This window comes from Cavia porcellus, unplaced genomic scaffold, assembly GCF_034190915.1.
Source record: "Cavia porcellus strain 051 isolate PalLab524CR breed Dunkin Hartley unplaced genomic scaffold, mCavPor4.1 scaffold_20, whole genome shotgun sequence".
Lineage (NCBI taxonomy): Eukaryota > Metazoa > Chordata > Mammalia > Rodentia > Caviidae > Cavia > Cavia porcellus.
The window spans coordinates 57,508,048-57,525,943 of NW_026947503.1; the positions used below are offsets into that span (position 1 = coordinate 57,508,048).

The 17,896-nt window shown below is 53.4% G+C and overlaps 1 protein-coding gene across 2 annotated transcripts in view; it reads right to left on the reverse strand.

The window, feature by feature from the left end:
* Cables1 (Cdk5 and Abl enzyme substrate 1) overlaps positions 1 to 15,459 on the reverse strand; it is an 88,895-nt gene extending 73,436 nt beyond the window's left edge. For both annotated transcript variants that reach the window (XM_063231844.1, XM_003474035.4), the window contains exon 1: positions 14,685 to 15,459. In XM_063231844.1, coding sequence (XP_063087914.1) covers positions 14,685 to 15,337 — 653 coding nt within the window. In that variant the 5' untranslated portion in view covers positions 15,338 to 15,459. The remainder of the gene's footprint in view (positions 1 to 14,684) is intronic.
* Between the last annotated feature and the right edge of the window lie 2,437 nt (positions 15,460 to 17,896).

Below are 17,896 nucleotides of genomic sequence, written 5' to 3' on the forward strand. Positions count from 1 at the left end.
AACCAAGGTGTCCTTCACTGGGTGAACCGGTGAACAAATCCTGGAACAGCACCTGACAGAACACTGCCTAGTGAATTAAAACAGAGCTGACACATCAGGGGGATAGAGCAGACCTTCAATGTGGGCATCGCCAAGGCCCGCCTGGGGGCTGCGGGACCCTCTGGGGATCTGGCCTTCCACAGTGCCCCGCTCCTCCCACACTACCCTCGGCCCCACAGCCCAATCTCCTCTCTTTCAGGCTGAACCTCAAACAGCATCTCACCAAATCTGCCAGCATCCTAGGTCCAGAGCCAGCAAGGACTGGGCTTTCCCACCCATCCACCAGGTGACCCTCTGAGACACCTTACTAGGGACCATCAGCATAGAGGCTCTCAGCACTCAAGAAAGCACTCCAGGAAAGGCAGAGGTGTCAGCCCATTCCAAACGCACTTTATGAGGCATCCAAATGCCAGCAGAAAAACAGCCAACAGGATAAGGAAACAGTGCCGAAACCAAACCTACACCCCAGAACGAACTGTTTTCACCCCTGGGGAAGATGTGCTCCCCCAAGCTGCAATTCTGGTATCCTGCCACACGGAGCCCACGTGAGGCCCTGCAGCCAGACAGAAACGCACTTGTATTTCTCCTCTGCCCTGAGGTCACCAGAAAATGGAAAGGGGGAGCCCGGCTCTGGACGTGGCTGCACATGGCTGAACTCACTCCCAGGACAAGCGGGAGATGCCAAGGCTAATAAAATGTCACCTCAATTACTTTGCCAGGGTTATAAAAAGAAACCGGAGACTTCCTCCCTTGGGCATGTGTTGCTAATTGATACTTAGAAAAGTCCTGTTTGCTAGTTGCATATTTGTACTATGTATCCTTTCCCCCTTTGACAAGACTGAACTCTTTTCCCCTTTAAAAACAAAAGAAACAACTAAAATATCAGCTGGTGTTCCAAGTGGCAGAGCAAGCCTTGTCCAACTCACTGTCCCAGATGAGCCGGAGTCTGTCTGAAATGCAGGCATCTGGTACCAATTTGTGACAATATAAAATCAACGATGAACTCTCATGTAAATATTTCTTTTTTGCCAGATTTCACCAACCTGCACATCTCTAATTCATTTCCTTATACTTTCACCTTAACTTTTCTTTTCTTGGCTCCAAAAGAACTAAAGTCCTGCAGAATAACTGTCACACCTCTTTGCTAAGCTGTGCAGGCTAAATTCTTTCCAGCTTTGTGCAATCCTGTTCACATGATGACTGGCATGAGATAGACCATTCACACTACCTCCAACCCACCTGGCCTCAATTATTTACTTGTGTTTGTAGCAAACAGATTCGGATTTTAAAGTCTGCTTTCGTCCCTGTGAACACACAGCACCTTCTCCCTGACAGTCAATTGCAGGTTGGTTCAGTAAGTGACCAGAATATCAGTGCTATTTCCTTAGACAGTAAGAGCCTCAACAGTGCAAGTATCATGAGCCCCTGCCCTGATGCCGAGATGCTACACGTATCAAAACGCAACAGGGCAAGGGGCAAGAGCCTGTTCTTCAGACTCCAGCCCTTGGGGGGGGGGGGGGAAGCAAACTCTTTCAAGTTCAGTTCTCTCATTTATAGGGAGAGATCAGCTCCTGCAAAATCTGGAAAAGACCAAAGTGGTTCTGGGATTTAATAATCGTGTCAGACACTGAGTGAGATTCGCCTTCCCGATGCTGTGATGCAGGCTTCGCGGAGCCCTTAGTTGTGCTCTTTGCAGTCACTCCGCGAGGCGATCGTGAAATATCACCTTCCCCTGTGTAGGTGACAGCCGAGGCTCAAGGAGATTAGGGAACTCGCCTAAAGTCACAGACCCAGAGGAGGGCAGATGTGGGCTCCCTACATTCGGTGAAGCACTCAGTAAATGGGCCTTGTTAGGAAAAAGCACCCACAAAACAAGGAAAAGACGCAGCTGCTGCTAGTGGTATTGAAACCACACTCAGCCATACTTGGAAGCCAGGGCGAGAGGGAACCACCTGCACACCGGGCACAGGTTTGCCACCGCAGTGTCCACCGCACGGTGCCCAGGGCTGCCCCCCCACCTGTGGAGAACACGGCTCCCCTTGCAGAGGAGATGGCTCAGGCGTCAGCACCTGGTAATCAGCTGCAAGCACAGGAAGGACTGACCTGGGAATTGTTCAGAAAATCTAATGACCTTGTGCAGGGATTTTTTTTTCTTTAATAAAATAATTATCTTTAAATGAATGCAATCTGACTTGGGGTTTTTGTTTTGGGAAACTGATATGTTCAATATGTACTTTGAGAAGGAACACTAGGATTTCTAAGGCATGTAGGCTGGCAGTGACCACGAGACTTAGGATGATCTTTAAGCTCTCCACGTTGGGAGAAAAAGGAAACTGCGCATCTTCCTTCAAAAAGTTATTTATAGCCCTACCAGTACATCCTCTAGAGCTATTAGGGGAATAAAGAGATGAGATTAGGGGAGAAAACAGACAAAAGGGGAAAAAATAGGGTTATCTTAGGCTGTACAGTTTCTCTGCTAGGTAGCATTTTTAAATCTCAGAACAATGGATCGTGCCACCCCTCCTGTCTCAGGATGGCGGTGCCACCAGTCAAATGCTGGAAACCCAGGGCCCTCCTTGGTGCCTCCCACCCCCTCCGTGTCCTAGACTTCTTCAAACGTGTCCACTGAGCCCTGGGCCTCTGCTGAGTCCACTGACTTCTCCCATCACTGACACTGTGGCCCAAACAGCCACCGTCCATTGCTGGACCATCATGACTGGTTCTGCTGTGCCTCTGGTGGGAGCCCTCCCAGCCTGGACTCCACCTGCTGCGCCTCTGTCTGCCCAGCCCACCCAGCCTTCTTCCACCGATCTGTGCTCAGAGATCAGCTGAAGCCAGCCTCTCGTGGCCTACGGCTGGCTCCCCACCACCACGGCACACATCACCATCCCACAGGGCCCAGGCCACCTTGCCTACAGTCTTGTATCCATCACAGGATGACTCTGGAGTCTCCCCAGTCCTAAGCCCCAGGGTGGCAGGCACCAGCCACCTCACCTGTATCCTCTTCAGTCCATCTCTACCACGCCCCTGGTGCCATGGGGCCATCTCCACCCTATGCAGGCCTCTGGCTGGGGTGCACAAGGCCCCCAAAGGTCTCCTTCCATCTGGGTCTGTCTATCCATCTGTTCCACACAGTCCTCCGCAGGATCTTAACAGGGATGTGGAGCATACTGCCACCCGCAGTGGGATACTTTCAACCCCTTCTCAGAGAGCAGGAGCTCACGGTGGGCACAGTATCACCCAAATCTCTGTCCACAGCACCAATGGCTCCCGGCCTTCCTCTCTTACACACCTCGCAAACCGCTGCTCCCAGAGCCGGAGTCCTGTCTCCCAACCTCAGCGCTCACGCACACAACTGCCTGTCTTCCTCTCCCGGCCACGCTGCCGTCTAACAGATGCGCTCCTCATTCCCTGGCCCTCTCCAGAGCGTGCCTTCCTCCAGGGTTCTTGGTTGCCTTTTTCCTGCCCGTCTCCCACGCCAGACGCTGAGATCTGCGGGGACAGGGCCTCCTCCCCAGTGCACCCCACCCCCATTGTCATTCCCATTCCTAGGCCTTGGCACGAGGCAGAAAGCTTTCAACAAATTTGTTAGAACACTTGAAAAAGTGCGAAGACCTTAAAATAGATGAAAATAGAAAATGCTTTAGGAGGACACCAGACGGAGGAGGCCAGGAAAACTACAGTGAACAGAACTCACGCACTGGAAGTTCGCTGACGATGGTGTGGCTGGGGTGGCTGGGGAGAGGGGACCTGGGTGGCTCCGCAGCCCCCAGCCCACCCCATCCCTTCCACTGATGTATGGTAGAATAAATGCTTTCCCAACAAATGAAAACAGCTCACAAGAGAAATGCAAGGCACTGTTTATGTCTTTCAGAAAATAAAGTTCCAGAGCCCATTCCCAAACTGGACCCAACTAAGGACTTCACCCCAGGTATGGGGTGCCAGCCCTGAGGGGCTGGAAACTGCCTAACAAGTTTCCAGAGCTGCTGGCTTGGGACCGTGCCTTAACACTGATGAAACCAGCAGTGTCTGGTAGAGAAGTTAGGGATTTTGCCCCCAAATGCCAGCCTCCCTCTGATTTAGGTGTGGCACTGGGGCTTGCTGTAGTTAGATCTGGGCCGTCCCCCAAAGACTTGAGCATTAAAGGTGCGGTCCCTGCTTGGCGCCACTGGGAGGTGACGCAGCCTTTCAGAAGTGGTGGCCTTTCCAGGCTCCTCTGGAGCCCCCAGGAGACTCTGTTCTGCCTTGCTTCTCCCAGCCCTCGTGCTGCTGGGCTGCCAGGCACACTTTGGGTGTGGGTGTGTCACTCCAATCTCCTGTCGTCTGTTTTCCATTCCGTGCGCTCGCACAGCCTTCTCAGGAAGACACTGGTTATCCGACTTAAGACCACCCGAATCTACTACGACCTCAACCTATCTAATGGCATCCACTAACACCTTATTTCCACAAGGGGTCACATCCTGAGTTTCCAGGTAGACGCAAACCAGGGAGGGGACATGAATCAGTATACACCGAAAGAGCACAAACAGGTGCAAAAGCAGGTCACCTCACGGACTGTGGGGCAACTGTGACTCCACGGAGGGTCCCACCTGAACCTGTCGGTTCCTGAGCAGCCACAGTAATAAAAACTGTGAGTCACCTGCCGTAAGAGTCACAGCCCAGCTGCTTGTGCACCCAGGTTCATCCTTTCCTGGGAGCTCTGCTACCCACTCCTCACCAACCTGCCTCCCTTAGGGAGAAATTTCCAGTTCTGAACTCTTTCCTAAATTCTGTACGTATAAAAGGAGATGTATTCCTTGCAGTTGCACATTTTGGAAGTGTAAATGTCCATTTTTTCTAAAAAGGACCACTACAATGCTAAGTTAAAAACAAAAGTATTGCCACACTTTCCTTCCTGTATATCACCTGCCTCTGCTTCCAAAAATCCAGCTCTGTGTCACCAGTCCCTGCACAAAGCCCCCAAGCTCCTTCTACTGAGGTGTGATGAAATTAAAGCCCCCTGTGGCAGGGCACCCAGCATGCTTCAACATCATGTGTCCACAGTGAGGTCACAGGTGACCTGCTGGCCAGAGTCCAAGGCCATCACCAGGGCTGCCACCTGCTCCCTCTTCAGGCAAGTGGTCCCTGACTTCTGCCATCCAGGAGCCCAGCTGGGTGTTCCCTGCTGGAACAGACTCGAGGCTCTGTGCATTCCTGGATGACCAACCTCCACCTGATGGAAAACCAGTGCTGATGCCAAACGGGCTGCACCAGGAGTTCTGGACCAACTTCTCACCTATGAGCCCTGAGCACAGGAAGGTAAAACAGGGTGCAAGGCAAGGTCAAGCCATTTGAGAGGCACTCAACTCTGACTCGGTGTCACTGCCACGCTGCCCTGTGGGTCCCCCATGGCACCCTCATTCCTGCACAGACCACAGAACAAGGGCCACAGCTTCTACAAAGAAGGTGCAAAGGCTCTCCCCTGTGAACTGCCTCTGGAAGTAACATTCCCCACTAGGATGCCAGTGGAAGTGACGGGAGCCCCTGGACACAGGTGAGGGCAAGGCCGGCTGTCACTCTTCACGTCGGCACCAACTGCTTAAAAAGCATGATGATGAACATGGAAGTCCACGGCACCCTGCTTCATTTTGCAGCTGGAAACTGTCGGGGCTCCAGCGCACAGGGTGAAATCCACGCCCGACGGAGGGGCCAATCAGCTTTCTTCTGCACTGACTTTTCTACTATGTGGGAAACTAAAGGCAGCAACCTAATTACTCTGGGCACCGTTGCATCCACTCCCTGCAATCCTGGCAGCTTTGTCCAGCTTCTCAAGTGCTTCTTGACAGAGGTGCAGGGTTGGCCAGCTGGGTACAGTTAAAGCAGCTCTGACTTCACTGTTAATCATTAAAGGCTGAACCTCTGCTAGGTGCTTTGTGTCATGTTCTTGTTTTAACACCTGCAACACCCCTACAGCTCCAAATGAAGACACCGGGCCCAGAGGGACAAGGCTGCCCACCAGGTATCCGGGGTACAGCTACAAGGGTCCAAAGCTGGTTGTTCCTCCTGTCTTGCTGAGAAAGGGCTGCGTTGCTCGAGTTTGGGAAGGGAATAGTGCACACCATGCTTGTTGGGACATAGCTGCTGTCCTTGGGAAAACTGTCCCCCACATGCTCCAGTGCAGGTTCCGCTGGCCTGCCCAGGGGTTATCACATGCAGATCAGCATCCTCCGGGAGGAGACGGCCCAGGGGACAACACAGTGTTTCTTTGTGCTTCAACACAGTGACCTGGATTGACTCTAGTCCATAGGTCCGAAATGAATGGGACCCTCAGAGTTTTTGCCCTTTTGAGGTTGACAAATACAGATTCGAGGCAGGAAGGAGAATAAATTTTTAAAATACTTAATAGGAACTTTTGCTTTCCTTAAGTGATAGAGCTATGGTACAGTTTTTGCTGGTTTTAAAACCCTTAAAATTGAAAAATGCAGACTTGTAAACCCCAGCTCTACCGCACAAGGCCACTTTCCACTTTATGCAATTTCACTGCTTTTTTGAGTTTTGTTTTGTCTTTCTGAGACAGGGTCTCCTTACACAGTTCAGGCTGGCCTCAAACTCACTATGTAGCCCAGGTTGGGCTTTAACTTGCATAGATCCTTCTGCCTCAGCCTCCCAGGTGCTGGGATTACAGGTGTGTGCCACCACGTCCAGCTCCCACTGACATTTTGAAAAGTATAAAGGGGGCTGGGGATTTAGCTCAGCGGCACAAGTGCCTGCCTGGCAAGCATGAGGTTGGGAGTTCGACCCCAGGTACGAAGAAGAAGAAGAAGAAAAAAGAAGAAAGAAGAAAGAAGGAAGAAGAAGAAGCAAAGCCAGCCAGCTTCATTTGGCCCAATGGAAAACAAGTCCCTGGGAATCCAGGGCGGCTCAGCCCTCTGCCCCCCACAGCCAATCTCAGTCCCTTAAGCTAAAATTTGCACATTGCCTTCCACCCCTCTTCCTAAAGTTATCAAAGCAGGCCTCCTGCTTTATAAATAACTGAGTCACTGAGGAAAGGGCTGTAAAATAAAATCAATGTGCCAGGCACTCAGAAAACTTGGCATTCTCAAGTACTGCGTTAGTCATTTGTTGAATGCCTTTGTTTTATTTATCATGTATTTAAGTACACAGTGTCCTCTAAGGCAGGGCCACCACGGGCTACTTGCACACTCTCCCAGGTCCTGCAGGGCTCCAGGTCCTGAGCCCCTCCTGCTTCCACACTTTGCTTTACAAGCTTTTGTCTCTGTGACTAAGAGAGCAGCAATAAACTTGAACCACACTAATGATAACCTTGTTAAACATAAACTTGTGTGCAATTATCCAAACTACTAACAGCAAACAAGGACACGGGAGCCCGGAAACTTTAACTGATTTGATGTTTTTGGAGTCTTTAAAAGGTCAAACAAAAATAAAAACACAACACTGCAGTTTGTAAACTAAGTAATAACTAATGATTCCTACACCTAGTGCTGAGCATCTGTGTCAGCTCCTGAAGTTTGGCTTTAAACTGTACATAAATTGAAACTTGAAGGATACAGTTTTCTGTTTTTTTTTTTTTTTTTTTTTTTTTTTTTGAGGTAGGAAATTGAGCAGTAATGACCATATGGAAAATTTACATCATTATGTTAAGCAGCAGATACTAATTTTTTTTATAAACAGGGGCTTGCTACGTAGCCCAAGCTGGCCTTGGACTCCCAGCAATCCTCCTGCCTCCGGCTCCCAACTGCTGGAAGTGCAGACGTGGACCATCATGCCCAGCTGTGTAGCAGATTCTTTAAAAATTTCTACATGCTTCCTTTGACAGAGAATAGAACAAAAAGATGTGTGGTGCACCTTGGGCGCACATGCTCATGAGCTGCCCCCACACAGGCATTCCTGTGGTGTAAATACCCGCACCACGACAGTCTCCAACAAGTGCCAGGCATGGTGCCACATGCCTGCAATCCCAGCTATTTGGGAGGCTGAGGTAGAAGGATCGCAAGTTTAAGGCCAGCCTGGGCAACTTAATGAGATCCTTTCTCAAAACAAAAACTTAAAAAACACAAAGGACTGGAAACCAGGCATGGTGGTGCACACCTGCAGTTCCAGCACTGGGGCGGCCGAGACAGGAGGATTGTCGAGAGTTCAGCCTGAACTATGGAATGAGGCCTGTCTCAAAAACACAGAAAAAAAGGCAAGGGGGTGACAGGTAGTTTAGTGGTACAGCTCTTGCCTGTGTAAGTGAGGTCCTGGGTTCCATCACTAGTGCTGTGAAAAACCAAAAACACCAAACAAGCATGAGCCCCATCAAGCCCCTGGGAGCTGGCTACAGCTCACCATGTCTAGCAGAAATCCAGCCTGAAAAGCCAGGCTTCAATCACAGCTCAAGGTGCTGCAGAGTAAATGGAAGCAAATTTCTTCAACTTGCCCAGCCTCTGCCTCCTCAGCCCTGAAATGGGTAGAAACCCTGTTTCCTGAGATTGCAGAGCAGACACAAGGGGTAGAGAACAGTGTCACCTCCTCCCTGGGCAGGGCTGCAGCAGCCCAGGTGGGTGCGAAACTTATACAACCGGGCTGCTCCCACAGACAGACCCGGCGAGGACAGTTCTGGTGAGAGGCTGAGGAAGGTGCTAGGACACAGACAGATCCAGTGAATAAATTCAGGGAAACATCAGCACACAGGAGGCTGCAGGTGGCAGGACAGTGGCCAGGATGAATGGGATCCAGAGGAAGAGGATATACTAAGATTTTAAGAGTTCTGTTCTACATCTTAACATCAGACTTCCCTACGGGATGGGCTTAGGGCTCTGGGGTGTGGGTTATGGCCAGTGTGCAAGCCAGGGCTAGGTGACCACTAAGGGTCAGGGCAGGCAGCAGACGAGGTAGCAGTATGAGGACCTGCAGATCGGTGGGTCACATGGGGTTTCAGACAGCTCCCTGCTGGCAAAGGACGCCGGGAGCTATCCAAAGGCTCAGCCCATGCTGGCACTGCACAGAGCCAGGGCATAAGGTTTGAGCTTCTGCAAGCCATAGGGGTCTCTGTTGCAACTACACAATTCTGTCCCCAAAGCACAAAGATGGCCAAAGACAACACACTCATGAGTGGGTGTGGCTTTTCCAAGAGAGTGCCCATCCAGTTGCCCCATGCAAACAGCCAGCATTTGCTGCCCCTGGGCTGGGGACAAGGGTGACTCTGACAAGACACACAGAACCCAAGGAAGAGAAAGGTGCTCAGAAGGGGCAGAGTCATTATTCCCATCTCGTGGGGGAGGACTGGGCCAGGAACCGGGCACAGCCACCAATGCTAGTCTGCACACCACCTAGAGGACACAATGTCCCAAGGGAACAGGATCCCACAGCTACATCGCCACCGGCAGGACCTCACCCCCATCGTCACAGGAGCTCCGGTGTCCCAGCTCGGCCTGTCTGGCAGCTACGTAGGGATCTTGGTAAGGAATGAGCTGGCAACACACTGGGCGGTCACTGAGGCAACTTCAGCCCCCAAGCAGCAGAAGCCCCAGCACCCAGGGAGGTGGTTCAAACACAGACCTTGGGGCCTGGCTTGGGGCTTCAGACCCAGCACCCCTGCTGGGGCTGAACCAGTCGGTGCTTCCACATGGGGTGAGAAACGTATGGGCTGTTAGAAACATGAACTCCCAGTCCCTGTGAGGGGCTGAGAAGGCCTGCTCCATGTTTGTACAATGAAAATACCGTTCCCAAAGCCCTATCCCAGGTCCCTGAGGGGAGGCTGTGACGTGTCCCTCCTGAAGGGGCTCAAAACACCAAACTCACCTCTCACCAAACACTCGTCACTGCTAAACCGCCTGCATGTCACCCAGCGCAGGCAGAAGCCTGTGCTTTCATGTCTGGGTCTCCCACGGCTGGCACAGCAGTGCCTCATAATTGATACTCATTATGTTCAAGGTTTGCTGGATAAATGATGCAAGGCACAATGCACTATTACTAGGAGTTCCTCATGACATACCTGGCAGATAAATCACCTGCCTACAGTGTGACCTTGGACTCCTGCTCTGTGGTGTACTTTGAGGCTGAGATCAATGTTTAGAAAAGTGCCTTATGAACTTGAGGTGCTCTGGCCATGGAGGTTACTACAGATCATTTCCTCCCCAGGGTGGGATGTTGACTGGGAACTGGCCACTTCCCTGGGCTCCCAGTTCAGTCCAGCTGGGACTCCAAACGCCACTGCTGAGCAGAAGGGGAGCCGCCTCATTTATATGCCACAGGACAAAAATGCCGCTTTGCATCTAATTCCAAGGTTATATTGTCCACAGAGCCCCAAGCTAAATGTGCCCCTGGCCCTGACAGCAGGCACAGGCTTTTCTGTCCCAGTCTTTAATTCTATGAGCAGAAGAGCCAGGCCCTGAGGTTGTCAGCCCTCAACCTGTAAATCAGTCACCCGGGTCTCCGCTGCTTTGGGTCCTGGCCTCTGCCCACTGCAGGCTCTCCAAGGAGGGGAAGTCCAGGTGCCGGCAGCTTCTGGGAAGATAGGCACCACCTGCAGTGGCTCCCCAGTCCTCTCACAGTTCCCAGCCACCCTGGGCTCCCGCCCTCACTGGGTACTCACCAGCACTCAGCAGCTCCCGAGTGACGGAGCCACCTGAGCTCACCACGTTCTGGGTTTCATGACAGTGAGACTCTCGATGTCTCTGTCATTAGCAAAGGCCACCAGCTGAAGGTGCTCAGCCTACTTGTGTCTGAGAAAGGTAACCCCAGAGCCTGGCCTGGCCGGAGACTGCAGCTTTGGCTCCAAGACCAGCAGTAAATGGTGGTGCTGACCACGCAAAGGGTGAACGGCCACCTCCCCTCCTCTATGTCTCCCTTATTGGCTGGTTCACACTTCTCAGTAAAGACACTGAGGTCACAGTTTATAGCATGAGCCTGGTTTCGACCTCTACAGGGGTAGCACTGAAGGGTGAGTAGAAGCCTAAACTGGGGCTACCAAGAATGGCTGAGGGATCTCAAGCAAGTTACCCAGTACCTCCACGCTCGTTTACACAGCCTTACACAGTCAGGTCCTCCACCCCACCCCTGCAGAGAGTGGCTTGTGTGCGCTCAGGGAGCTGTTGAGAAAAGAAGTCTGTGCCACATGAGATGCCCAGGTAAGCTATGCCTGGCGGTGCCCACCTATAATCCCAACACTTGGGAGGCTGAGGCAGGAAGACCATGAATTTGAGGCCAGCCTGGGCTACATAGTAAGACCCTGTCTCTCCAATAAAAGACAGAGGATCGCTAAGCTCTCCTGACAAGCCCAGAAGCAGGGAGCAGGGCCCACACTTAGTCAGTCTCCAAGAACAAAACAAGTGCAGGAGACACTGAATGGACCACAGGCACAGGCCGACTCCCCAGAACAAACAGACCCAGAGAGGCTAGTAAACCTGTTCAGGCTCGGACAGCTGCTGCAGGGGCACCAGCATTGTACCCGGAGCTTGGCACTCTCTTTACCACACATCCTCCTTTCACAAGGCTGACTCAAACTTGGATGATCTAAAAGCCACACCAGTGTAATCTACAGAGCTCCCTGTCCCCCTGCAGCCCTCTGGGCCAGTGAATGTTCACCTGGGTCCACTGCTACTGGGCACTGCTGCCACCCAGGAGCTCCCAAAGTGGAGGAACCCAGGGCTCCTGCCAGCTGCTGCAGGATGGGGCTGCTCAAGTTAAAGCAGCTGAAGACAGCTTAGAAACATGACCTCCTGCCTCCTGCTTGGAGCTGTCTGCCCCAGCGGACAGGAAATACAACAGCAGGAAGCTTCCTGCCTCCAACACTGCACACCCCACTGCTGACTTCCTGGGGCTGCATGGAGGATCTGTAGGTCCAGTCCTGGATGCCCTGGGCACCCCATCAGCAGACAGTCTGGGAATAGTTGGGAACTCCAAACAATACGGTTAAGTCTAGGGGCATGACAGGGAAAGGGTAACTAGCCTGCAGAATTCCAAGCACACATTTACAGCTAATGGCTCCAAAATTATCCAGAGACCTATGAGGTACAAGACACCTGCTTTAGATGTCAGAACCCCAACTCCCTATCCTGGCCCAAACAGGGTCTGTTTCCATATGTCCCTCTGAGTAGCTTGGCTGCTTTGAGGTGGTGACTCAACTTCTCTGAGCCCACACTCAGGGTGACCGGCAGCCAGGCCAGCATCCAGAGTTGCATCATCACTGCGTGGACACCCACAACAAGCACATTCCCATGCCCTGCTGTGTTTCAAAGTTTAGCAATTCCTTGTGATTGGTTTCACAGGAGCAGGAATGGAAGAAACCAAAAAAGAATGAGTTTCAAGATTTCAGGTCATGAAATTCTGATTTTTTTTGTTTGTTTGTTTGAGACAGGGTCTCCCTATGCCATTCAGGCTGGCCTTAAGCTCATTTTGTAGCCCAGGCTGGTCTCAAACTTGCAACAAACCCCCTGCCTCAGCCTCCTGAGTACTGGGATTACAGGCATACACTACCATGCTTGGCTTAACGTTCTGATTTTCACGTACTCCAAACAAACTCAATGCAGAAATCTGCAGTCAGACACACACACACACACACACACACACACACACACACACAGCACATTTCAGATATCCTGCAGCAGGGCTTCTCTACTTTAATTTGTGCAGAAATCGCCTGGGGATTTGGGGGCAAGCAGGGGAGCATGGGCCAAAAAGGCTGCACTTACTTCTAAGAGCTGCCGGAGAAGCTGAGGGTCTGAGCAGCCTCTAGAGCAGCAAGGTTGTCCAGAATCCCTGAAGTAGGTAGGAGTCAACCCTGGGAAAGGCCGATTTGATCGACAGAACACGTCCCAAGAACCCTGGAGGCAGTGTGGAACCACACAGGGTAGCAGGGTCCCAGAGAAAGGCAGATGGAGACAGGAGAGCTGGCCATGCCTGGGCCTGGTGAGGGGCTGCGCGCCATGCTGTCCGGGCAGCTGACAGCACCAGCCCCTCAGCACACCTCAGACAAAGGTCTCAAAAGCAGCACAACAAAGGCAACAGAGAGTCGCAGGGTGTCTCAAGTTGGTCACCATCCCCTAGCCTGGCTGGCCTGTTTTCAAAGATCTTCCTGAAATCAGCTTTATCTCCCCATCTTTGTACCTCCAAATTGATGCTGTTTCTGTTGACAGCTGTCATTAAAAAGTGCCCGTCAAGTTGCCAGGTCCGGACTGGTCAGGAGTGGTAAAAGGACCATGACAGGCAGGGAAGGGTGCCTTCTACAGTGAGGACGGATCAATGAAACCTGTCTACCAGTCGACCTAGACCGGCCCTGCACACTGACTTAGAATAACAACGCATGTTTATTATAGTTGCTGTCATGCTCCGCTGCTGGGCTTGGGCTCAAACTCTAGTCACTCTGAGCCAGGCTGTGATGTCAAGCACTGCACGCTGCCCAGGACTGCTGAGTGTGCATGCCCCACCCTGCTAATGGACAGAAGCATGCTCAGGCAAGAAATGCCACCTCGGGACTGTTACCTGTGCCCAGGGCCCAACTCATCCGTGCAATCACCAGGCTACTGCCTGGCTCCACACCCTGGCCCTGCACACTCCTAGCCATGCTTCACACCAAGTCAGTAGTGATTACGCCTGCTGGGAAGAGTGCACTTCTGGGTGAGCCTGTCTGGCTATCTAAGGGAGGACCTGGGTTTGCCACAGGCCACCTTGTTTCTTAGGCCACAGCAAGCCTGGCCTCAGGGGAACACTCCTGGAGGGGCTGCAACAGGGAACATTCTTTCTGCCCATTTTTGTGCCTGGGTATGGATGGGAAAAGCCTATCCCCAGAGGAGAAACTGAGGCTGCAGCCCACCTAAATTACTGTGCAGAGATAGAGTCTGCAATGTCACTGATTACGCTGATGGCCTCCCTGTTATCTAAGTTGCCTGCATTTCCCTGCCTGCTCCCCACTCTGGCTGCCCTCCACCAGCGCAGTTTCACTGGCCAAAGACACCTAACACCAAATGCCCCCTGAACAGAGGGGCTGTGTGCCCTGGCTATTTCTTGAGTAAACAGATGTCCACCGGTTCAGCTTTTGATAAGATGCCAAACACCTACAGACAACTTAAATTAGCAGGTACAAGCTTTTAACCAACATTATCAAATTCATCTTCAAACTGGAAGAAGGGGTCGAGTTCCCTCCCTGCCCTCTGCCCTGTGAGCCCGATGCCAGACACAGGAACAATTTACCTCTTCTTAGTTAAGAGGAAAACGTGCTTCCCCTGAGCTGCAGAACCCCCATCTCTCCTAGCGACTCCAGCTGTCGGTCTCCCAGTTTCGGCTCCCTGCAGGGCCAGCTGAGCCTCAGGGTCTAGACCCGGTTTCAGGAAGTTTGTGATAGCTCTTTGTACTGGGAGGTTTAGGAGCTACTTTTTAAAGAGCTCATGCAACTCTCAACTCTGAGGCTACAGCACAGGCGTGGTGCTCCCAGTCTAGGAGCGCCAGACTCGTGTACACACACACAAACACATACACGTGATTACATGCTCCCCGCGACCCTTCCTCTTTCGCGTGTCTTTGTGGCTCAGGATTCGGCCCCAGACCTCTGGGAGCCACGGGCTCGGCAGAGTGGGGAGGGGGCACCCGTCCTCCAACCCCCAGCCGGCCGCGCGGCGCACGGGGCACAGGGAGAGAATTCAGCGCAGCGCGTCCAGGACACTCACCGGGACCTCTGCAGCTGCTCGAAGGCTCCGGCACAGCCGCCCGGGCCGGGCTGCTCCAGGGAGGTCTGCCGGGAGAAGGCGATGGGCAGGATTCCCTGAGTGAACGAGTTGAGGCGGCCCCGACTGCCGCTCGCACTGCCGGGGGTCCCGGAGCCCAGGAAGGCGGCCGCGGGCACCTGCACGCTGGCGAAAGCGTCGTCCTCCTCCAACTCCTCCTGCCCAGGCCCCTCGGGCTGCTGCAGCGGGGCGCAGGCGGCGGGGGGCGCCGGCCGGGGAGGCAGCGACAGCTCCCCCGACGCGCGGGGCAGCGGCCAAGGCTGCGGGGCGCAGGGGCCCGGCGCGGCGAGCGCGCTGCAGCCGGCGGGCAGCGGGCTGAGCCGAGCCCTGGCGCCCGCCCTGGGCGCGCCGCCGCCGTCGCCGCCCCACTCGTCCTGCAGCGGCGGCCGCCCGTCCAGCGAGATGTTGGTGAGGAAGGACAGGGCAGCCTGGCGCCGCCGCGGGTCCACGCGCGGCTTCCGGGGCTGCTCGGGCGGCAGAGGCGGCGGGGGCCCCGGCTGCTTCTGCGGCTGCAACGCGCCGGTGCTCGCGGCGTCGGAGCCGGGGGTGCCGCTGCCGCAGGCGGCCGTGCCGGGGGTGGCGGTGGCCGCCGCCATTGTGTCCGTCTGCGGCGCGAGTTCCGCGGCGCCCGGAGGAGCGAGCGGCGCCGAGCGCTAAGCGGCGGGCGCGAGCCGCGGCGACCCGGGCTGGGCAGGGCGCGGGGCGCGGGCAGCTTGCGCGGCGGCCCGGCCCCCCCGCGGGCGCGCCATGCTGGGGCTCGGGGCTCGGGGCTCGGGCCTGGGCCTGGGCGCCCACCCCGCGGCTTCCTGCGCGCAGCGGCTCGCGGCCCGGGCCGGCCTTCTGTGTTTGTAGGTGCGCGCGCCCCGCGCTCGCGCTCCGAGCAATAACACAGTATCACGTGTGGGCCGTGAAACCTGGGAGGAAAACAAAGCCGCAGGCGGCGGCCGCGCGGGCAGGGCGGGAGGCGTGCGGCCCGAGGAGGAGGAGGAGGAGGACGAGGAGGAGGAGGACGACGAGGAGGAGGAGGAGCGGCAGCGCAGCGGGAGGAAGGGCGAGCCGGCGCGCGGCGGGGCTGGCGGCCCGGGTCGGCCCTGCCCCGGCGGCCCAGTCGGTTGCTCCCGCGGCGCGCGGAAGCCAGGTGCGGGAGGCGAGCGCGTCACCCCGGCGTGCTGGTTCCGACAGTTAGGGGCGCTCGCGGGACCCCTGGGCTCCCGGCGTGGGCCTTGCTGCAAGGAGCGTCGGGGGTCTGCAGGGCAGTCATTTGGAGGGACGCAGGGCTGCGAACAGCGAGCGCGTAAACGGCCGCGCTGCCGATGGGCCCGACAAGCGGGTCCTCACGGATGTCACAGGCGGACGCCGCACCTGAAAGCGCTCTGGTCACCGACCCCGTCCCAGGGCACAGACAGGCATGCACTGGGGCCCGTTGGAAGCCCAGATATGCGAGCACCTTCGTGTGGCCGGGCTCGATTTCCACGGGCCCATTTCATGGTGCTGGTACTTTTCATCTCACAGCGAAGGCCAACATGAATTACTTTGGCCTTGCGGTGTGTTTCATTTCTGTGTAGACCGAGGCGCCTTGCCAATTTTTGTGGATTATATGGGCCCATAAACTGGGATCGATACGAACAGTTTCTCTCAGTCACTTACTTCATAAACATGCATTTTGCATCCACCACGTGTTCTAGAAAGTCGAGCTTCTGCCCGAGGACACGGTGACCCTTCCAGAGTGGAGGCTCAGTCTGGGAAATCACAGCCCTACCCCCATCAATTGCCCATCTGGGCTGAGGTGCGGGCTTCTTACTCGGTGCAGCACGGAACAGTTGTCACATGTAGCATTCAGCTGTGAGACGCCTAAGAAACAACTGCTACACTTTGCTGAAGGAGGAGTAATGTGTTTAAGATCAACGGATTAATTTAATTAAAGGTTTAAATTTAGCCCTGGAGCTAATGGGTAACTCTACATTGAAATTCCACTCGGTTTCGAGTTCAGGAAAGTAAATTAAGTAAAGGAGAACAAATACACGCTGTCCAGAGATGCCCAGCCCATGCCAAGAGGGTGGACTTCAGGTTACACGGGCTCAGCAAAACAGGTCGCACGGCCCTTTGCAGGAACAATGGTTCATATTTTTATTTTTGTGCCGTTTTTAGGCCATTTGAAAAAAGCAGTGTCTGGTGTTTTTTTCCCTCTGTAGCTTTTACAACAGCAGCTAAGGCAAAGCTTGGTGACCAAGCCTAGGAAATTTCATCAGGATTTTAATTACTTTGTTGAACTACCTTGAAAAACTTGGAGTTCGAAGTCTTACAAGCAACTTAATTTGCATGACCAACTACTGGCCTGGCTGTGCAGTCAGGCCGTGTTAAATGAAGATTTCTACTCTGCTTCTGTGAAAGAAAAAGTCCTTTATTGTGTAACCGGTAAAGTTAATGACAAAATGTTAATTACAAAAATGATACATTTGAAGAAAAGCAGAGGGAAGCAAAAGGATCCCTGGCAGTTTCCTACGGAAATGCCTTAATATTTTGATTCCTATCTTGTGGGTTTGTGTTTGCTTTATACTGGGGATGGAACCCCAGACCTTTGCACTAACCTACACCCCCGCTCCCTTTTTTATTTCTTGTTTTGAGACAAAGTCTCACTAAGTGACTAAGTTACCCAAGGCTAGGCTCAAACATGCTGTCCTCTGCCTCAGCATCCTGTCTCAGCCTCTGATGTCTTTTTTTTGTTTTGTTTTGTTTTAATAACAGAAATCCATGGCATATCATGTTTTTAAGACGTTTTCTCCAGAAAGACTTTTCCAGTTGGCTTTCTTACATTGCTGGGTATTAACATTTTTTTCATCAATAGCCATTTATTTGCCTATTTGGTGTAACTCTTCACCTATTTTAAGTGCCAACTGTAGAAACTAATTTCAAACATTTATTGGAGCCTCAAACAGGAGTTAGTATCTATTAAACTCCATATTTCTGCAATCTTATGGGGGGGGTCATGAGAATTAAGATTTATTGTTCACGTACTGTGTACCAGCCAGAGCGTATTGCTAACCTCTGTGACCCCCCCCCACACACACAGTGATGATGACAGGGGAGTTAGCATTAATATTTCAAAGACAAGGCTCAGAAAATTTGAATAATTTGCCCATGTCTCCCCACTCACT